Below are 18,035 nucleotides of genomic sequence, written 5' to 3' on the forward strand. Positions count from 1 at the left end.
CAAGACAATATAGTTAACATACCTGAATTTGGATAAAGGCAGACATCATTTATATCATGTTCTGGCTCCATTGAAGTAAATATCTTTCCCTGAAATTGTAGGAAGAAAATAAATCATAAAGAACTCCAAACAATATAATTAAATTCAGTAAATCTAAATATTATTAATACCTACTATAGAAGCTACAAAACATGATGGAATAAAGATGGAACAGATTTTGCAGAACAATAAAATGTTATTAATATCTGAACATAACACAAGGAAGACAGTATTGTCTTTTCTGATTCAATTTCTTACAAGGAAGTGCAGCCTACTGGTAATTGAAGACACAGCAATGTAAAGTGGCACCTCTAATTTCTCAGCTTACACTTCTGTATTGAAAATATATGTCAGATTTACTTTATTTTATGCAAAAGTGGGGCTGAGGTCCACAAGTTCTTGGTTACACTGTCAGTGTAACCCTCACTTTATTCAGCTCTGAATGTGGCAGTTTTAAATAATTTTACTTTGCTAAGTATGATTAGCTGAAAAAAACAGATTAGGAGTAGAATTTTAATCTGGAGCTTAGTTCTTCCACTTGTACTAACATCTACATGAAATGAATAAAGCTCAGTACTTTATGATTTGTAAATTCAGCATTAAAGAGGTCTTGATATAAAATAAAAGTAAGAGCATACAGTGGTATCTAGCTTAGATCAGAATTGAAGTTATAAAGGTTACTAGAAAGAGGTAAAAGAAGAGGAAAGAGGTAAAAAGAAAGAGGTAAAAGCAGGAAACAACTTCTCAAAATAATAATTGGAACACAGTCTGAAAAACCCAGACAAAATACAGGTGCTCTTATAAGCCAACACACAAAACAGCCAGTAAGGGAAGAGCCTCTAACAACTGGACCACATAATCTGAAGCATGAGACTACATGCCTACACAGTTCTAAATGAGGGACAGGAACAAGGTAAATTTTGATCCTGTTCCTCTTTTTTTTTCTTTCCCTGCAGCAATCCCACCTACCTTTCTGGGCCCTTCCTTTCCCTCCCAGTTACATGCTGTTACCCCACCCACCTCTGGTCTCTCCCTGATGATTAAGAATCCTCCTCCTCCACCCTGGCCTCAGCAGACAAAAGCCTGGTGTTCCCCACCCCAAGGCACGTCTCAGCATGGGGCTATTCTGGTATCAAAGCCATATGCTCTCCACCCGCAGTCTGCCTCTGCACTTGGTTCCTGGCCAGAGATAGTCAGGAACCAGCATCTGGGACAGATGGAGCCAGCTGGAACACAGGAAAGACTCTTTCTCTAGGAAAGACTCCAAAACTATCTTTGCCTTCCAGCGGTGAGAAGCCCTCCCTTTTCCCACCAGAGGCCACCTGAAAAACCTTACGAAAACCTTACAGAGCTTCATTCTCAAGAAGGGAAATACACATACCTAGGAAAAATGGAGAGGCCACTGCAGATGTTTTAAATAATAACCAATAATTTATTTGCTCTTTCAAACAGTAACAATTAACTGCAGAGGAGCTTACAAAAAACTACTTATGATCACAGAAAAAATAAAAGAGGCTGTTGAAAGTTCATGAGGGAGCACAACAATACTGAAGTGACTGCCTGAAATAATTAGGGAAAAAAGGCCTCTACTACAACTCTCTTTATGTTTCATTATAAAGTTAGAAAAGCATAGATGGAGAATGTTTTTTAGAAGGAACACAATGACTACAGACATCCCCTCAAACCAAAACAAATTACAATAGTGTTACTATGAATCTTTGGGGTAACAAAATATGCTGCCCCATAGAGTCATAGTAAGGTTCATAGAGAGAAAGATAAGAAAGAGGACAGCATGATATACTGAAAAGAGTGAAAGAGAGTGAAAGAGTGAAAATTAGAGATTACAATTTCAATTAGAGGTGCAAAGGGCAAGGATAAAGACATTGCCCATTGCAACATAATCCTCTAATAGTGTTACTAAAACACACTGTTATTTGGCTCCATGCATGGTATCTGCTTCAGTATCCAAATAGGATCCTGTGAAAATAAGCAGTACCTGATTTTAATAGGTCTTTAACTAACTGATCTACCTTTGAAATGAACCCTACTTTGAGCAGGGAATTGGAATGAACATGTTTTCTCTGGTGAAAAAAACCTAACTGGATGTATTCAAGAACACTGTGAGAAATATACAAACCAAGGCAATGCCTAAGATACGAGTTTTTGTAATGTTTAAATCCTTCTCCTAAAAGAAGCCTCTTGGCCAAACATGTACAAACAGCTAAAAACCCCTAAGACTACATCTTTATACCTGACAGGCTATTGAATAACTTCCCAGATGCTGATTTATTCAGACAGGACAAAATGCTATGTAAATTAAGAGACATTAAAACCTCAACTTCTTACACTGAATTTCAGCTGAATTAATCAAACTGCACAAAAAACACTCAAAAACAACAAACCAAAATAAAACCCCCAAAAACTCCCAACCCAAATAAAGTAAAAATTTAAAAATCTGAATGCAGTAACATAAAACTACTTACTGTATCTTTGTTCCACATTTTTACAATTCGAGAATCCGCAGAGATAATTAAATCCAACTGATGCTGAAACTGAATGGATTTAATAGGCAGGCCATAGTGGTGATCTTTGACTATCAATGGATTACTAGACCGAAGATCATATAACAGGACCTTGAAGAATAAGAGACAAAATAAATTTATAACATTTTAAGACCATGAGGAAGTCATGCCCATCCAATCTTCATGAAACATTTAGCTAAACTTGGTATTTTACTTACATAGGCAGGATTGACATAAAATAAATAATTTTTAATTCTGAAAACAACTTATTAAGCGAGCCCAGTTTATTCCAACCAGGTATTTAAACATCAGCATGTTTCCATCTGGAAAAATTAACAAATTTAAGACCTAATCTTTCTAAAGACTTTTTAATTTCTATTGAAAAAAACCAAACTATTTTTTGTTTTCAATTCTCTTAGTATTTATTAATTAGTAATATTTCATTTTCAGATTCCTGTGTTGTTGTTAGGTGATTTAAATTTTCAGACTGCCTCCCAGATTCAGTGAATATAACTTTCCCTCAGTAAAACACCACAGAATGTAATTTCTTATGTCAAGGAATGTAGTTTTTTATGTCAAGGAAAGTAGAGAGTACAGACCCTGTCTTCCAGAAACTTGCATTTTATCTCCAAAATTTCCTATGGAACTTGAGAAAGTTAAATCTTTCATGTGTAAAGTGTGAACAACAATAATCTTTGGGGAAAATAATATTATCAGTTTATTTAATCAGAAACACCATCTGCAATAAAATTTGTCTGACTTGTACAGTAACATAGCAAACGCAACTCTCACACACATATCTGTTCTTGAAATAAGCTACAGTTTTCTAAACCCAAGAAAATACTGATGATGGCAGGAAACAATCCCCACACTTCCCTTTACAAATATGATGGTAACAACAAATGAATTGAAATTATTCTTCATATCAAGATAAGACACTAAAAATAATAGTTGAAAGACAATAATTTCTGGTTTTCCAGCCAGCATTAAGACGAGGGAGATCACATACGTTGCATTGAGGTGGTACTCACAGCCCCAAAAAGCAGAAACTTCCCCACACTCTTGACTCAAGTCAGATGAAAACTGCAAATTTGCAGTTGTATAGTATGTAGGTTATGATGATTTAAAGTGGTACCTACAAAATTCTGAAGAGTACAAGCATTTGATAAAATTACATTGCATTTTGACTATTACTACTCTATACCTGTAATTTATGGTCTAAGAAATACTTGCAATAATAGATATATACTGCACTCAATGTATTGATAGACTTGGATTCGGAGTTTTAAGAGCAGGATCTCCTACAAACTGTGGCACATGAAGTCAAATCTACCTGTCCAGTAGATGTTCCAACAGCCATATTCAAAGCCCCATCAAATTTCAGTGCTGAAATGGATGGCAAACCTTCTATCCTGCAAAGCACAATGCTTATAGTTAGGCATTCTTTCAATAAAGCCTGTAAATAATTTTTTTAATGTTAAAAAATAGCTAAGCTAATTCTTAGCTAATAGTAAAATAATTCACAGGTATCATTCAGAAATACTACTTCAAAAAGCTGCACTGTTTACATTCACAACATGTATTTGTGTACAAAAATAGCCACTACGACTTAGATCAGGGTCTAAGAGAGCTCCTTTGTGACTAAGAAAATCCTTATTCACACTAGCAATGACAAGAAAACAGGCAGGTAATTTTAAAGCAAAGTGGGATTTATTTCTAAAACAACCAAAACTTCTGAAAAATCGAGTGAAAAGGTAGCCTTTACTCACTCTGTGTCTGCTGTCACACTGCTTAATGCACAGTCCAACAGCCCAACTCGATTTCTAGTTCTAGGATCCCAGCATTCCACTTTACCCTAAACAGTTTAGAAAACATGGTTCAAGCTTATGTAGCAGATACGTGGTAGTCTGAAAACATTTAAATAAAATTATGAATTATCTAATCTAAGGAATAATTAACAAAATTTCCTAGGTTGACATGAGTTGCTCTAATAATGACATACAGGGTGCACACATTTCATTTGTAGTTTTTTCAATGCAATCTAAATGAAAATCACTAACACTAATTTTCTTAAGATTAATAGGGTACACATGCCAGCTAGTTTCTACAGATGGCTACACTGCAAAATGAGAGAACATTATTTTTGCTCCAGTCTGCAAAATCTCAAGTGCTCAGCAACCAAGTAACTCCGGTATTTTATCAGCACTATGTCCTGAAAAGTCATCTTTAACATTATCTATATCTACCTTAGCAAATGAGACCAATTAAATTAATTAGGTTCATGATTTCTTCTTATCCTCCTGCAAATTAATATCAAAATGAAACAAACACTACTGCCCTTTTTATAAAAGGAATGCAAACATTTACCTCAGCCGTCCCCATAGCAAACAAGAAGTGCACAGGATTTATGTCACAGACATTACTCTCTCTACAACAGAAAAAGAAGCAAGTTTAATGACCTCAGAACAATGTAACACATTAACAACTAAGAGGATTTCTGCAATCATGTACAGCCTCGAAAAGCAAAATTTGGAGGGAGGGAGGGACAGATGGCAACAGCTTCCCATACTTAAGGGGAGCTTACTAAAAATCTGGAGGCAGAAACAGTGCTGATTACTTCAAACAGGTAAGGTTCCAACTGGATGTAAGAATAATATTTTTATGCTGTAAGAATAATTAAGCACTGGAATGCGTTAATCATAGAGGCTGAGAAGTTTCCATCTTTGGAATTTTCAAGACCCCCCTAAGAAAATTCACCTTAATTTAGGAGACTGTGCTCTGAACAGGAGCCTGGGCTCTGAGGCTCTCTGCACTCCTCTGCCCATATCCACCACCTCCCACCAAGCCCTGCCACATCACTCTGCTCCACTGTATTCCTAACCAACTCAATAGGAGGTGAAGAAATCGCCTCAAGGTGTGCCAGCCTCAGACTGGATACTAGGAAAAATCTCTTCCCTGAAGGGGTTGCCAAGCACTGGAACAGGCTGCCCAGGGAAGTGATTCAATCATCATCCCTGGAGATAATTCAAAAACGTGTAGATGAGGCATTTGGGGACAGGGTCTAGTGGTGGACTTGGCTGTGTTAGATTAATGGTTGGACCTGATCATCTCAGAGGTCTTTTCCAACCTAAAGGAATGTCTGATTCTAATTATGTGTAAGATCTTTATGATTACTCATATTCTAAAGCTTACATCTCCAACATGTTCTGTCTGACCAATGGTCTCCTTTCTCTTACCCAAGTATTCTGTTTCTCAGCAGAGCACTTAATGTCCTGTATTTCAACAACAATTCTTTCAAAATACAAATATTTCTTTCTTTCTACACTACTTATCTCAGCACTTTCCAACTTCTTCCATTCAAAGCTCTCTACCTCTAATTCTGTAACTCATCCAACTACCTCACCTCAAAATCTTCCCACAACTTAAGTCTCATCTCTCTAATCCAGATTTTACTTTACACCCTTACCTCTCCCATTCCAGGATTTCCCCTTCTCTTTCCTCCAGTTGTTCAGTTTTTTATTGTGCCTTCCCAAATACTTCTTCATCCATTAAGCTATTCTGCCCACCAAAGAGCAGCTGCTGACCACCAACAAGCCACTCGATCTAGTGAAGTCTGTTCTTCTCATCTGCCTCTCCCCACAGGAATAAAGCTCAGTTCCTACTCTGGTAGGGTTTTGAAAAGAATCAGACAAATGCTTGAGATATAAAAATTCTCTTTGGGCTATTTCAAGAGCAGAAGGACAAAGACATGTCTGGGAAAGTACATACCCTGTGGGTAGATCTCTATATGATGGCTAAATTGAGTAATAATGGCAAAGTTTTAATGAAATGCTCTTAAGATCAAGTTATATAATACCTATTTAGTCCATATTAAGCAATTTTAAAACATCCACAAAAGAAAATTCAATTAAACATAAAAAACTAGAAAAAAAAATTACAGAACATAAAATGAAATGAGACTCAGACTCAGCATATGTTCATTTTCAACTGTGCAAAGCATTTGGGCAGCTTTCAGTACTGGTGGTGAGCATGCTAGAAGTCTGCTTCCACCTGGTGGAAAGAAGACAGAGGTCATGCATTACACAGAACTTACGAAGCTTCGGTTTGCAGGGAGTTCAGAAATCTTCCTTGTTCCAGATTTAGCCTGTACACTTCAGAACTACAAAAGAAAAACCCAAAATTACTCTTGTGTCTAACAAATATTGAAAAACACTGCTGTAAATTTGAAGGCATTGTAAAGATTCTTATTCGCAGTCTAATTTTGCTAAATATACAATTTTCAGAATTCACAATTTATAACAAGACAAATATATACTTCAGTGATCAAAACACAGAGAAAAAAGTGCATGTTTACAATTTATTTATTACGCTTCAATATCCTACCAATTACTATTTTTCCAGGCAAAAGATACATTAACTCATTTCTCAAGACCTTTTAATTTCCTGTGATTTAAGTTACATCTTGAATTTTTACTTACTTTGTGTCTTTTCAGAAACCAAATTATGTGATTTAACTCACACTTCACGGCAATGAAACACCAACCAGGATTTGAAAAGTTACTTAATTTTCTTTACTTAAATGCTAAACACTTTATAAAACAATACACTGAGCTGCAGTTTTTAATGCAAATTTGCAAATATATGATAAACATGGTTTAAGAATCAAAAAAAGCCCAGCTTAAAAACAGCATGGGAAACTGAATTAATTTTTATCTTCCCACATTTTCCACTCTTCACCATTTCCCTCATTAATTTGGAAGGAATTGCCACTTCTTCCACTTTTTAGCTTTTCTAATATTTTAATGTTCATTTTATTATTGGAAAACACTGCTAACAAAACTGAAACAAAACATTCCACTCAATACCTTGCTCCTACAAAATACAGGTCACACGATGGGTAGTGGTAAGAGAAATCTCTACCAAATTTTGGTATTCTTGTCTTGTAGTAATGGCCATGTTGTGAATGAAACTCCACAAATCTGCCACACTGCAAGAAGACAATCTGAAAATAAAATAGAAAGCACTGAAATATACAGAAACAGACAAGTATCTCCCCAACTTGTCTTACACACAAAATTAAGTGATTTTTTTTTTCAAACCCATACAGGCTTATCACAACTTATTTAAAACAATTTCTACTAAAATGATAGAATCAATTAGTGCTTCATCATTCTCACTAGTCACAGCAGAGCTTTGTTAATATACATTATAATAATATTCCCAAGAGTAAATGAGACACCCTGAAAGTGGCTCTGCAGTCAGAAACAGCACAGTTATCTCATGCTCTGCTGCACCAAAATTAACATTTTTACTTCCTTTAAGACACTGCAGTTAGTGATTTCTTCCAGGTACAAAGCTGTGCAGACACCAGTACGTTCACATGAACTAGGCACATGAGCTACACATCCTGATGCACAGCAGCATTCCAGTAAATGATACCAATGATCTTTCTGCATTTTTGTTCTTTGCCAACTGAATAAGAACATTGCTTCTTTCTGAAACTTAGACAAACATCTCATTCCTGGAAAAACCTACAGTGAAGCATTACTAGAGAGCTCAATCTTTCCCAGTAAATAAAATAGGCCAGGTCCTGCTGTTACACTCCTTATGGCAGGTTAACATGGCACATACCTACAGGAAGGGATTCTTCCCACTCCAGCAATGGGACCACTGCCATCACCTGCTGCACTCATGCTGCACCTCAAACTATGGCCAGGCACTGAGCAATGGAGGAACAGCTGGCAGGGCCCAAACCCATGCCATGCATGATAATCACAGCCAAACCTCTGTCTCTGAGCCTCATCCCTATACAACTTGGATTAGAGAAGTGATACTTTAGTTTAGCCTGTGTAGTACATGCATCTTCTAAAAACAGTACATAGCAAATATCTAAAATTTTCTACTGCTGAATTACATTGCTAGCAATGCAAATAAGGATGAGAAACTCAGGGAAGGTGAGGTTTGTAAGTTACTTTAAATCGGTCATCTTTATAAATCTGTATAATTGTCTTATTGCTAATAATTTTCTATTTAAACACAAATTTCTACAATATTGGACTTAAATATATTTGTGTTCTCTTTAATTAGTAGTAGATACAGCTCACTGTAAGTAGTGTTTGTCTTTTCTTCTTACTAAATTAATTTTGGTCACCACTAGAAAACTACAATCTAACGGTAGCAAAATCATTGGCACTGGTTTTTGGCAAAAATGTTATGTGGAAGTACAGGTCCCTGGCAAAAGGCTATGGGAAAAAATATACTACACACTCTGCCAAGTCTAAAACTTAGTCCAAGTCTAAGACTTTTAAGCCTAAAACTTAGTAAAGCACAGAAATGTAAATGGCCTTATGGGTAGTAATCCGAAAGAAAAAAGGTGCTATCACTGTGAAAATGCAAATAAGCCTCAAAGCAACCTCACAGGGATGGCAGGAACAGATCTGGAGAGTAAAAGGATGCTGAGAGCACCAAGAGGACTACCAAGACTGACAAGGGACAGAATACAGCACAACAACAACAACAAAAAAAATCCCTCTTTCAAGTAGCAACAGTAAAAACTTGAGATTTTCTTTATGACAAGGTACAGCAGAATTTCAACAATTTATTTAGTAAATCTGTGGAACTACCATGCCTGCAGATTTTGACAGAACTGTTCAAGCATTAAAATGACATTTTAAGGTCGCATTCCAATCAATACTTCTATGAATCTAAAATTTCAAGTGTAATTTCTCGACTATCCTTCCTTCTTTCTAACATGTCCACAACATTATGATAGCCACTGGAAGTTAATTTTTCTTTATGGTGATTTCTAAAGTTTTAGTAAAATAAAATTGAAAACATAAAGATTGCATGAAGCTGAAAAAGTAGGGTTTCAGCCTGAAATACAGCACCCATTTCAGCTGAAAACACACACACCTTTCTGTTCATAACCAGTCAGAAACATTTGGGAAGACAGTATGTTCCCCAAATGACTATTTGGTATGTAGAGCCAGAAACATTTTCTACCAGATTGACAAGTGGGAAGCTACTGTGAAGTATCAGCCATTACCTTCTGCTACTTGAATTCATGCACTTCCTTGGAAATCTCACAGGAAAAATGCAAAAAAGCTACAAGGCTAGATGATATGTCTCTGATCAGAGAGCAGTATTTATTAAAACAAACCTATACCTGAAATGGTAAGGTCTTTTCACAGGAAAAAAAAAGTGTAAAATAAACACTGAGGTGATTCCTTCAGGTACAACACTTCATTTAAAAATAAAACTAAAGAGAAAAGATATTACTTCTCCCCACAATTTTTGCCTCATTCACATGCTCATCATCATCATGTCTATAACAACACTGACAAATCAGGTTAACTTACCCATAGCTATCCCACCTTTCAAAAACAGTGTATGTGTGCATCACTTGTCACAAGGGACTGTGACTAAATGTTAGCCCAGAAAAAATAGTTAATTCCATTTTTCACATTATTTTGCTTGTGAGATAGATCACTATTTGAGGTTTTTCTCACCAACAAAAGACTTTAAAAGTTGTAAAGTTCATTATATTCCAAAGACACAAAGAAAACAAACAAAATTTTAAAGGCGCAAAAAAGTGTTTATCCTGTTTGCTGTTTTTAAAAAAACTATTTTTCTTCCAAAAGCTGTGTTGATTGACTGCCTTTACTATATATGAAAATGCATTTTAATATACATACTAAACAATTTTTTCATTTATCCACTGAAAATTATTAAACATACCTTTGAGTAATCATCTGATAAAATCTCAAACGTAACCACTAGAGGAGAGAGCAAGAGAATTTTGAGTCAACTAAGCAGGCAAACTTATTTGCAAACATTGGCATAATCCTGAAAACATTTACACTCATGCTAATCTTTAGTAAGTATTCCCCACAGTTGTCAATGAATAATGCAGGCATTAATCTTTAGTAAGATCTCTAATTATGTAACTTGATTTGCAAAACAATAAGTAGTTTTCTAAAACTTTAGAAACATATGAAGCAACCTGTAATCTTTTTATTGTTCTTGTATACTTGACACGTTCCTCAACATAATGCTTAACCATGTAGTTTATGGGTGTGGAATAATCAAATGGTTTTCAGTGAGCGTGTGGTCCATGGAGCTTTTGTAATCTATCAAAGATGATTTAAAAATTACATGAGTTTGGACATTTATGCATAAACTTGCACATGCAGTCCTTCCAAGGGGTCAGCACTTCCACAAAAGAAGTTAAGGCTCAAAAAAACAATCACAAATGTGAAAACTACTACGCATGTTGAACACTGCCATATTGAACTTTACCTCGTTTAATTGAGCTGAGTTGGGAACATTAGGAAGTAGCTGCTTCAGCTAAATTAGTTCTATTTAAATGAGATAACTCATTTAAAGTTACCTGAAGTGACTCTATGCTAGACTTCAAATTAAACATACTTCTGCAGTCTACCAAGATGCCAGTTCAAAAAAATTTCCTTTAATTAGCAGCACACATTCAAAATTATAATGACTTCTACTCTTCTAAAGAGGGTTTCACTCCTGCTATACATTCCTCTCCCCAGCCTCTCTGAAATCCTGCGTAACAGTGTTCCTTCACCCTACGTGACTCCTTGTGGTCCTGAGGCAGAGAGCACAGAAGCACCTCCATGCCCTTATTAAAATTTTCATTTCTCACATCACTTTCACACACATCAAAGTTAGACCAGTTCAATTCTTCTGTAATGAATGTGCTCATCTTCTCATTGTTTTGGTCACCCCTACATCCCAGCTTTCAGTCATCAGTCTTCAAACAAAAAAAACTGAAATAGCAACCCTCCCACCCCTCCCCCTCCTGAAGAAAACCAACCAAACAACCAAAAACAAAAAAAAAAAAAAAAAAAAAAAAAAAAAAAAAAACAAAACAAACAAAAAAAAAAACACTAAACAAACAAAATAACCCCATAATTCCTGAAATTTAAGCACTCTAAAAGTTAGAGCAGCTCCTGCCCTACTCTAACTGCCAGCTGATTCTCCCTTTCCCATTGTCTAGATGGCTCCTTATTTTCCTCACCACAGTTGCTCTCCCACCAAATTAGTTGCAAATAAGGTGCAATTAGGGCCTTGGCCATGCTACCATCTACCCTAAGTACCTTGCTTCCAGAAAACAAACAGAAAACCAAACCAGCAAACAAACAAACCAACACAACCCCCAAGAAATTCTCTTTACCCTGTAACTCACCTACTGAGCTTGGGCTCCAGAGAGAAAACGGAGCAACCCACAGTGCATTCTCCTACCTTACTGCTTCACAGAATAGGTAAGAAGGGAGATCTTGCCACCAGCCAGCCATTGAACCTTTGTGACATTCACCAAACAGCACACAGATTTGAGCCACATTCCCCCTCTGAGCCCCAGACCTTCTAGCTCAAGGTAAATCTTACATCCCTCACACCCTCTTTTCTTTTCCAGGCAAGGAAAAAACTTTGAAATCCGAATAAAGGGGAAAATTCAGAGATGAAGACTAGATAGTTTTACCCTAGATTCTTGTGTTCCCCTGAAGTTTATTCTGTCTCCTCAGCACAGGGAGCAGAATTTTTGCTGGAGTCCAACCTGACTTACGTATGACAGACATGTACTAACATGTACTATTATATACTAACAGCCATGGCTTATTTATACTAACCTTCGGAATCTAAGCATCTTTCAAATTTCTGGGATAACTGATAGGTATCAAAACAGCGGACCCTGGGCTTGTAAGTTCCTGAAAGAGTAATTTGATGTTTATTTAAATGAAAAAGTTAAACAAAAAGATAGCACAAAAACATTCTTTCAAAGTATAATGTCTTACACATACAGGCTTTATTTTATTTCTGCTATAAGTTCTCTGACTTTCCCAAAGCCTCTGTGACTGGAAAAACACACCTCTTAGTAACACAACCTTACAGCCTGGTTTCTGTAAGCACCCTCCTAGTATGCAGGTTCTCCTAACTACCAGATATGTCCTACAGAATCTAGTAACACCTTCCAGTATATCTGAAAGACCAAGGCTCTTTATGTTATTAACACCTACTAGAGTATTCATGTTTGGATCCCATTCTGACAGTCACAAAATTCAGATTATCCTCCTCCTAGAAAACAATACTCAAATAATGATGTTCAGAAGTTATTTAACATACATACACACAAAGTAATTCAGAATTTAGCATTTAACTGTATTATAGACGGATTTGTTTTATTAATTTTTTATTTGTATTATAAACCCTGGCACCAGGGGGGTTGAACTAGATGATATTCAAAAGTGCCTTCCAACCCAAACCATTCTATGATTCTAAGAATGTATGTATTCCAAAGAGAAGTGTTCCACAGCACCACTCTCAAGACAGCTGTTCTATCACATGTTAAGAGTATGATTCCAGCAGAATGTTCAGTTCCAAACTTTAAAATGAGCTCTTAACAATTCTACCTGAAACACTTGGTCACCCTGCACCCAAGATTACCTAGGACTTTTGGCCTCTATTAGAGAGACTGTTTGTTAACTCACCAACTGCCATAATATACTGTCCATCTCTTGATACCTTAATCTTTGTGCTAACAGTGGGCATTTCAAAGTCTTGAATAAGTTCAATTCTTCTACGGATATCTGTAAAGAAAAAAAAATTGTAGAATTAGCACAATTCAATCAGTCAAAAAAACTGTAACAGTTTCCTAAGGAAGCATGTTGAGCTAATTGAGTATAGGGAATATGCTTCACAGATATTATAATTACCACATTATAAGCAGTTTAACACAGTCGGCTAACACTGAGAAGCAGACTAACCCTGTGCAAAATAAATGAGTACTACAAGGTAACTGCGTAACAAATTATTATACAACATAGTAGCAAATACTCATTGCACGCTGTTACAATTAAGGGCTTTATGAGGTTTTCTAGACCCCATTACCCCTATGCATTTTTTTTCTTGGTTAAGTTTCTTGTATAACACTTCCTGTGAATCCAAATAGCCTTTTTTATTTTGTGTAAGAAGCTTAGGCTAAAATGATGTAGTCTTGCTCTCTAAGACTAGCACAGTGTCACAGAGGAGTTCATGGTCTGATTTTAACGTAAGGGACAACATGGAATTCATCCATCATGTTTCTGTTACAATCCACAACTCAAACATTTATTGTCTAAAATTTAAAGCACCACTGGTTATACAGTGTTCACGTGAAGCTATACTTGAAGTCGAAATAATGATCAGCTGTTTAATTCTGTTTTTATATTATGACTTAGGGATAACTTCTGTGTATCAGTCAGTGAGGAGTCTCCTCTGGGCCTGCACAGTATGTACGTGGAGTAGCCGAGTGCGAGGGGAAACTCACCCACATCTTTCTTCTGTAAAGCTCTTTTCTTCCTGTCAGAGAGCCACTGCAAGCAAAGGGATACATCAGTCTTGAGCTCATTATTCATACAGGAACCCGAGATTCAAAGTTTACCCAACCATTTGAAACATAAGACATTTAAGCCGCTAATTCTTTTTTTTCCTTGATTATCTTCCGATTTCCCTTCCACTGATAAGTTTAACCATTCCACTCCAAGAAAACATACAAGGTCGTGCTGCTTACGGGTCTGCGGACCAGCACCGCTACAGCCAGAGGTTCACTCATTTAAACTACATTTCTAATGTAAGAAACACTCAGAGCTGCTTCTCGGTAACGATCCCCACACAAGCGCACATGGACCGGGGCAGCTCAGCCAGGCCGGGCCGGGGCTCGGCCCCCGCGCCGGCACCGCGCGGGTCCGGCTCCCGCCGCGGGACCCGGGCCGGGCCGGGCCAGGCACGTTCCCGCCGCCGCCCTCACCTCCGGGAGGCTCCTGCCGGCGCTCAAGCTGTAGATCTTCACCTCGTTGAGGCTGGAGACCTGCATGGCCGCAACCGCGCCCGCCTCTTCCCGGGTAGAGAGGAAGCGGAAGGCGAGGCGCTTCCGCCAGCTCGGCCGCACCCGGCGGCGTGCGGGGCGCGGCGGGGAGGGTGACTCGCCACCGCGGCTCTGCCCCTGCCTCCGCCTCACACCGGGGAGAGCGGGGGAAGCAGAGCAAGGCCGCGGGACAGCGAGGTCCGCTGGCTCCGCAGCTCACAGCTCCGCAGCTCACAGCTCCGCTGCCGCCTCGTCCCTGGGCGCTGCCCACAGTCCCGGCGCTGCCGGGCGTCGGGATGGGGGGAGAGGGCAGGAGCCGGTGCGGCCGTGAGCCCTCTCCGCAGGGCCCGGCCTGTGTCGGGACACAAAGAACCTGTCTGTCCGTCAGGAGTGTCCATCAGGCAGGCTGTGGGGTCTTTCTCGATGGTCTTCATGTGAACTCAGTAAGACAGGAGTTCTTCCTGCAGTCTTGGTGGAGGAGGTTAATTTTCTCACCCTGTAGAAAACCGTGTCCGTTAGCCATGGAAAACAGTGAGTCCAGGATTTGCTGATCAGAACTTTGCTCGTAGAAAGACACATTCTTGTTGCTTTGTAGCATCGCTGTTTAAAAAAAAAAAAAAAAAAGAAAACCAGTATCCAGAATTCCAACTATTCTTGCTCCAATTTACAGGACCAAAAACAATGACTGAAATAATGTACATCTAGTCCATATGCATGTTGAAGAAACAATGAAAATCGCAACTAAATTTTTAACAATGCATACATAACTCAGGCACTGAAGGAAACTGAAGCAGTTTCAAATAAGTCTTATGCATGGTGTTCCCTAAATGGTGTATCACAACAATGATGATACCAATATCATGACTAAAAAGAGCTCTATTCGGGGTTGTATTAAAGGGTGTTAGAGCTGAGAGTCCTGGGAGATGAGCACACCTAAATGTAGGTACCTGTAAGTTTAAGCTAGGTGTTTAAGCTCCCATTTCAGAAAGCTAAGGCTATACTTGCTTGTGTGTAGGTTGTCAAGTGACATCTGAGATGCCATAAGGTATCCAGGGCACTTGGACAGGGCTGACAGAAGTCCAATGGAAAATCCAAACCCTTCTGCAGTGTAATCTGCAGGCAGGATGTGCAGGGACACTTCTGGTGGCCCTAGAAGCTCAGGCAGCTGAATCTCATCCCTGGTAAATGCAGTTAATTAAGCATGAGTGTGATGCAGCAGCCACTGGATGTCTTCTGTGGGGTGAATTTGGTCATGTTCCACAGTCTGATTAGAGCACCATGAGCTGTTAATAGACATTTAAAGCTGAATTGCTGCATTCACTTATCAACAATTCTGGGCATTGTAAGGAATCCCAGACATCTGTGGAGGGTTGGTTAATGTGACTTGGAATATGCAGAAGACCCGTGTTATCCTAGAACAGCAGCTTGAAGGCCCAAGAGGATATTCTGGGCACCTCAAAAGGCATTCAGCAGCATCTGATGTCTGAACCTACAAAGAATTCCTAGAGGTGTAGAATGCTGGCGATAGCTGCTTTCCTTCTAGTGTCACTGTCATAATTGCCTAGGTAATTAAATATGGTTATCTGGTAGAGAAAACTGTCTTGGGATATACTTCAAGTAGGGTATTTCAATACCCTTAATGATTGTCTGGAGGAAGAGTTTTGCTCCCTCGGTGTGGCACCTAAAGAAGTCCTCACATATACCGAGAGAGGCAAAGTCACGGAAAAGTTCACTGCTTTGGTGGATCAAAGGCAGCAGAAAGACACGTGATGATCATGAGGGAATTAGACAGCTCTGAGATCACATGGCACCACATGCGGGGCCAGCCAGGGAAATGAGCTGGCAGAGCTGTGTTACCACCAGACTGCAGCACGATCCTTGTCCCACAGCATGTGCTGCCTGCTCCTTCCCCTCCACTGCTGCCTCATCCACCCTAAAAATATGTAATGGGGTAAAAAGAAAAAAAATTGAAAAGTCACAGTAAACAGAGAAAATATAATGGAAAACATTAAACAGGACATTGTTTAGACAGTAACATTATTTTTGTTTCTTTTCATCTTAATTTTCCTTTAAAACAATAAGTAGCACAAAATATTTCACTTTAATAATAGTAAAAAAAATATATGAAGGGAAAAACCATGGCATTCCTGCTATAAAAATGTTCAAAAATTAAGTAGTATGTATTGTAGAATCTAGAAATCCAACAACCCTATGGCTTAGATTTTACCTTATTTGTTATAACAAGCATGTGTACAGAAAAACATTCCCAAAATCTAGCACCACTGCAGATGAGAAAAGTTTCTCATCTGTTAGCATTAGTTTCAACTTACATGACTCTAAATTTAAGGAGATTATGAGAATGTAACATTTCTAAAATTAATTATGCAAAGCATTTCTACAGCTTAAGACTGCAACAAGGATCCAGTTAAAAACTTCTTGGTTTGTGATGGGAAAGAACTGCCTTATCTAGGTGATCAGGTCTACTGTACCTTTCAGACCTGTAAGCTGTGGTTAAAGATATATGATGTAGATACTTAAACATCAGTTAAGTATGTTTTCATTATTAAAATGTATAGTCTAAAGAAACAAACAAAAAAAGAATGATTAGATGATAATCACTTCTTCTGTGAATGCCATCTCATGGATCAGTATGTTCATTTTTTTCCCATAACCTCTGGAAAATCCTTTGTCATGCTCTAGGGGACACCATGATTGAGAGGAATTAGAATCATAGCAGTTATGAGAACTGAATGTTTAATTAGCCTAGAAAAGGAAAAAAAAAAAAAACAAACCTCAAGCAAACAAAAAATCCCTATGAAATAGTTGTTTCAGCTACAAATCTTCTCAGTGCCTTTTTCTGGAGTGCTTTCAGTAGAGACTCGCCTCCTCCACACATGTATTGCTTTTTTATTTATCACTAAAAATGTTAAAGAGAAGTAAAGGAAGATGAATCCTTGGCTAACCTAAAGAATATATACATTTAGGGTCTAAGACCTTGACCTACATGTTAGGTACCTAAAGCATTATTTACATGGCATCATTCAGGATGCCTTGCATCACCATCTTCTTCCTAGTCCTAAAGACGCTTCAATCTTTTAGGGGTCTTCATTTAAGGTTCTTGGAAGTGTCAAGAGCTCTGGTTCTGTACATGACCAGACCTGCCTGCCCCCAGCATCTCAAACTCTCAGTTTATGACAGGTCATGTGGAAAACCAAGAGCATCCTTCTGTTTAATTTCTTGCAGGGACTTCATTTCCCTTTGTTACAGAGAACCATGAGTTTAAAAGACACCATTTTCGGAAGAAAATAAGCTCCCAGTAACAGCAGAGATTGCCTAAGTATGACAAGTACTCCTAAGTATTGGAGCCCACACCCCCCAGTGAGGGGGCTCGACTCCCTCTAGCAGAGATGCCTCTCAGAGGCAGGTACCGAGTGTTTAGATGTTTAGACACTTGTAACCTTCAGAGCATGCCTGGATTAGAAATGCCTGGAGAACATCATTCCACACAACCTGTGAAGTACTCCCAATGTATTTAACCAAGCTTAAGGCAATGTAAGACAATCTCAAGATTTGCTAAGGACAAAAAGCCACAGCTACACATGAAAGAAGAA

General features: G+C 38.3%; 2 protein-coding genes across 3 annotated transcripts in view; one reads left to right on the forward strand and one right to left on the reverse strand.

Annotated features, from left to right (window-relative positions):
* The window catches only part of NOL10 (nucleolar protein 10), a 52,809-nt gene extending 38,299 nt beyond the window's left edge, over positions 1–14,510 (reverse strand). Inside the window, exons 1-12 of one of the 2 annotated variants that reach the window (XR_001991643.3) lie at positions 14,368–14,487; positions 13,888–13,933; positions 13,070–13,168; positions 12,212–12,289; positions 10,299–10,336; positions 7,427–7,563; positions 6,655–6,720; positions 4,929–4,989; positions 4,331–4,416; positions 3,895–3,973; positions 2,523–2,672; positions 23–89 (exon numbers count right to left, since the gene is read on the reverse strand). Coding sequence is in view for 1 of the 2 variants with exons in the window: in XM_009095214.4 (XP_009093462.1) it covers positions 23–89; positions 2,523–2,672; positions 3,895–3,973; positions 4,331–4,416; positions 4,929–4,989; positions 6,655–6,720; positions 7,427–7,563; positions 10,299–10,336; positions 12,212–12,289; positions 13,070–13,168; positions 13,888–13,933; positions 14,368–14,433 (973 nt within the window). In the remaining variant the exon portion in view is untranslated. Of the gene's footprint in view, positions 1–22; positions 90–2,522; positions 2,673–3,894; positions 3,974–4,330; positions 4,417–4,928; positions 4,990–6,654; positions 6,721–7,426; positions 7,564–10,298; positions 10,337–12,211; positions 12,290–13,069; positions 13,169–13,887; positions 13,934–14,367 lie in introns of both variants that reach the window. The other variant, XM_009095214.4, reaches the window with a different exon arrangement.
* ATP6V1C2 (ATPase H+ transporting V1 subunit C2) overlaps positions 5,009–18,035 on the forward strand; it is a 32,478-nt gene continuing 19,451 nt past the window's right edge. The window contains exon 1 of the mRNA XM_018920811.3: positions 5,009–5,187. The gene's annotated coding sequence lies outside the window, so the exon portion shown is untranslated. The remainder of the gene's footprint in view (positions 5,188–18,035) is intronic.

The sequence above is a fragment of the Serinus canaria genome, chromosome 3 (assembly GCF_022539315.1).
Source record: "Serinus canaria isolate serCan28SL12 chromosome 3, serCan2020, whole genome shotgun sequence".
Classification (NCBI taxonomy): Eukaryota; Metazoa; Chordata; class Aves; order Passeriformes; family Fringillidae; genus Serinus; species Serinus canaria.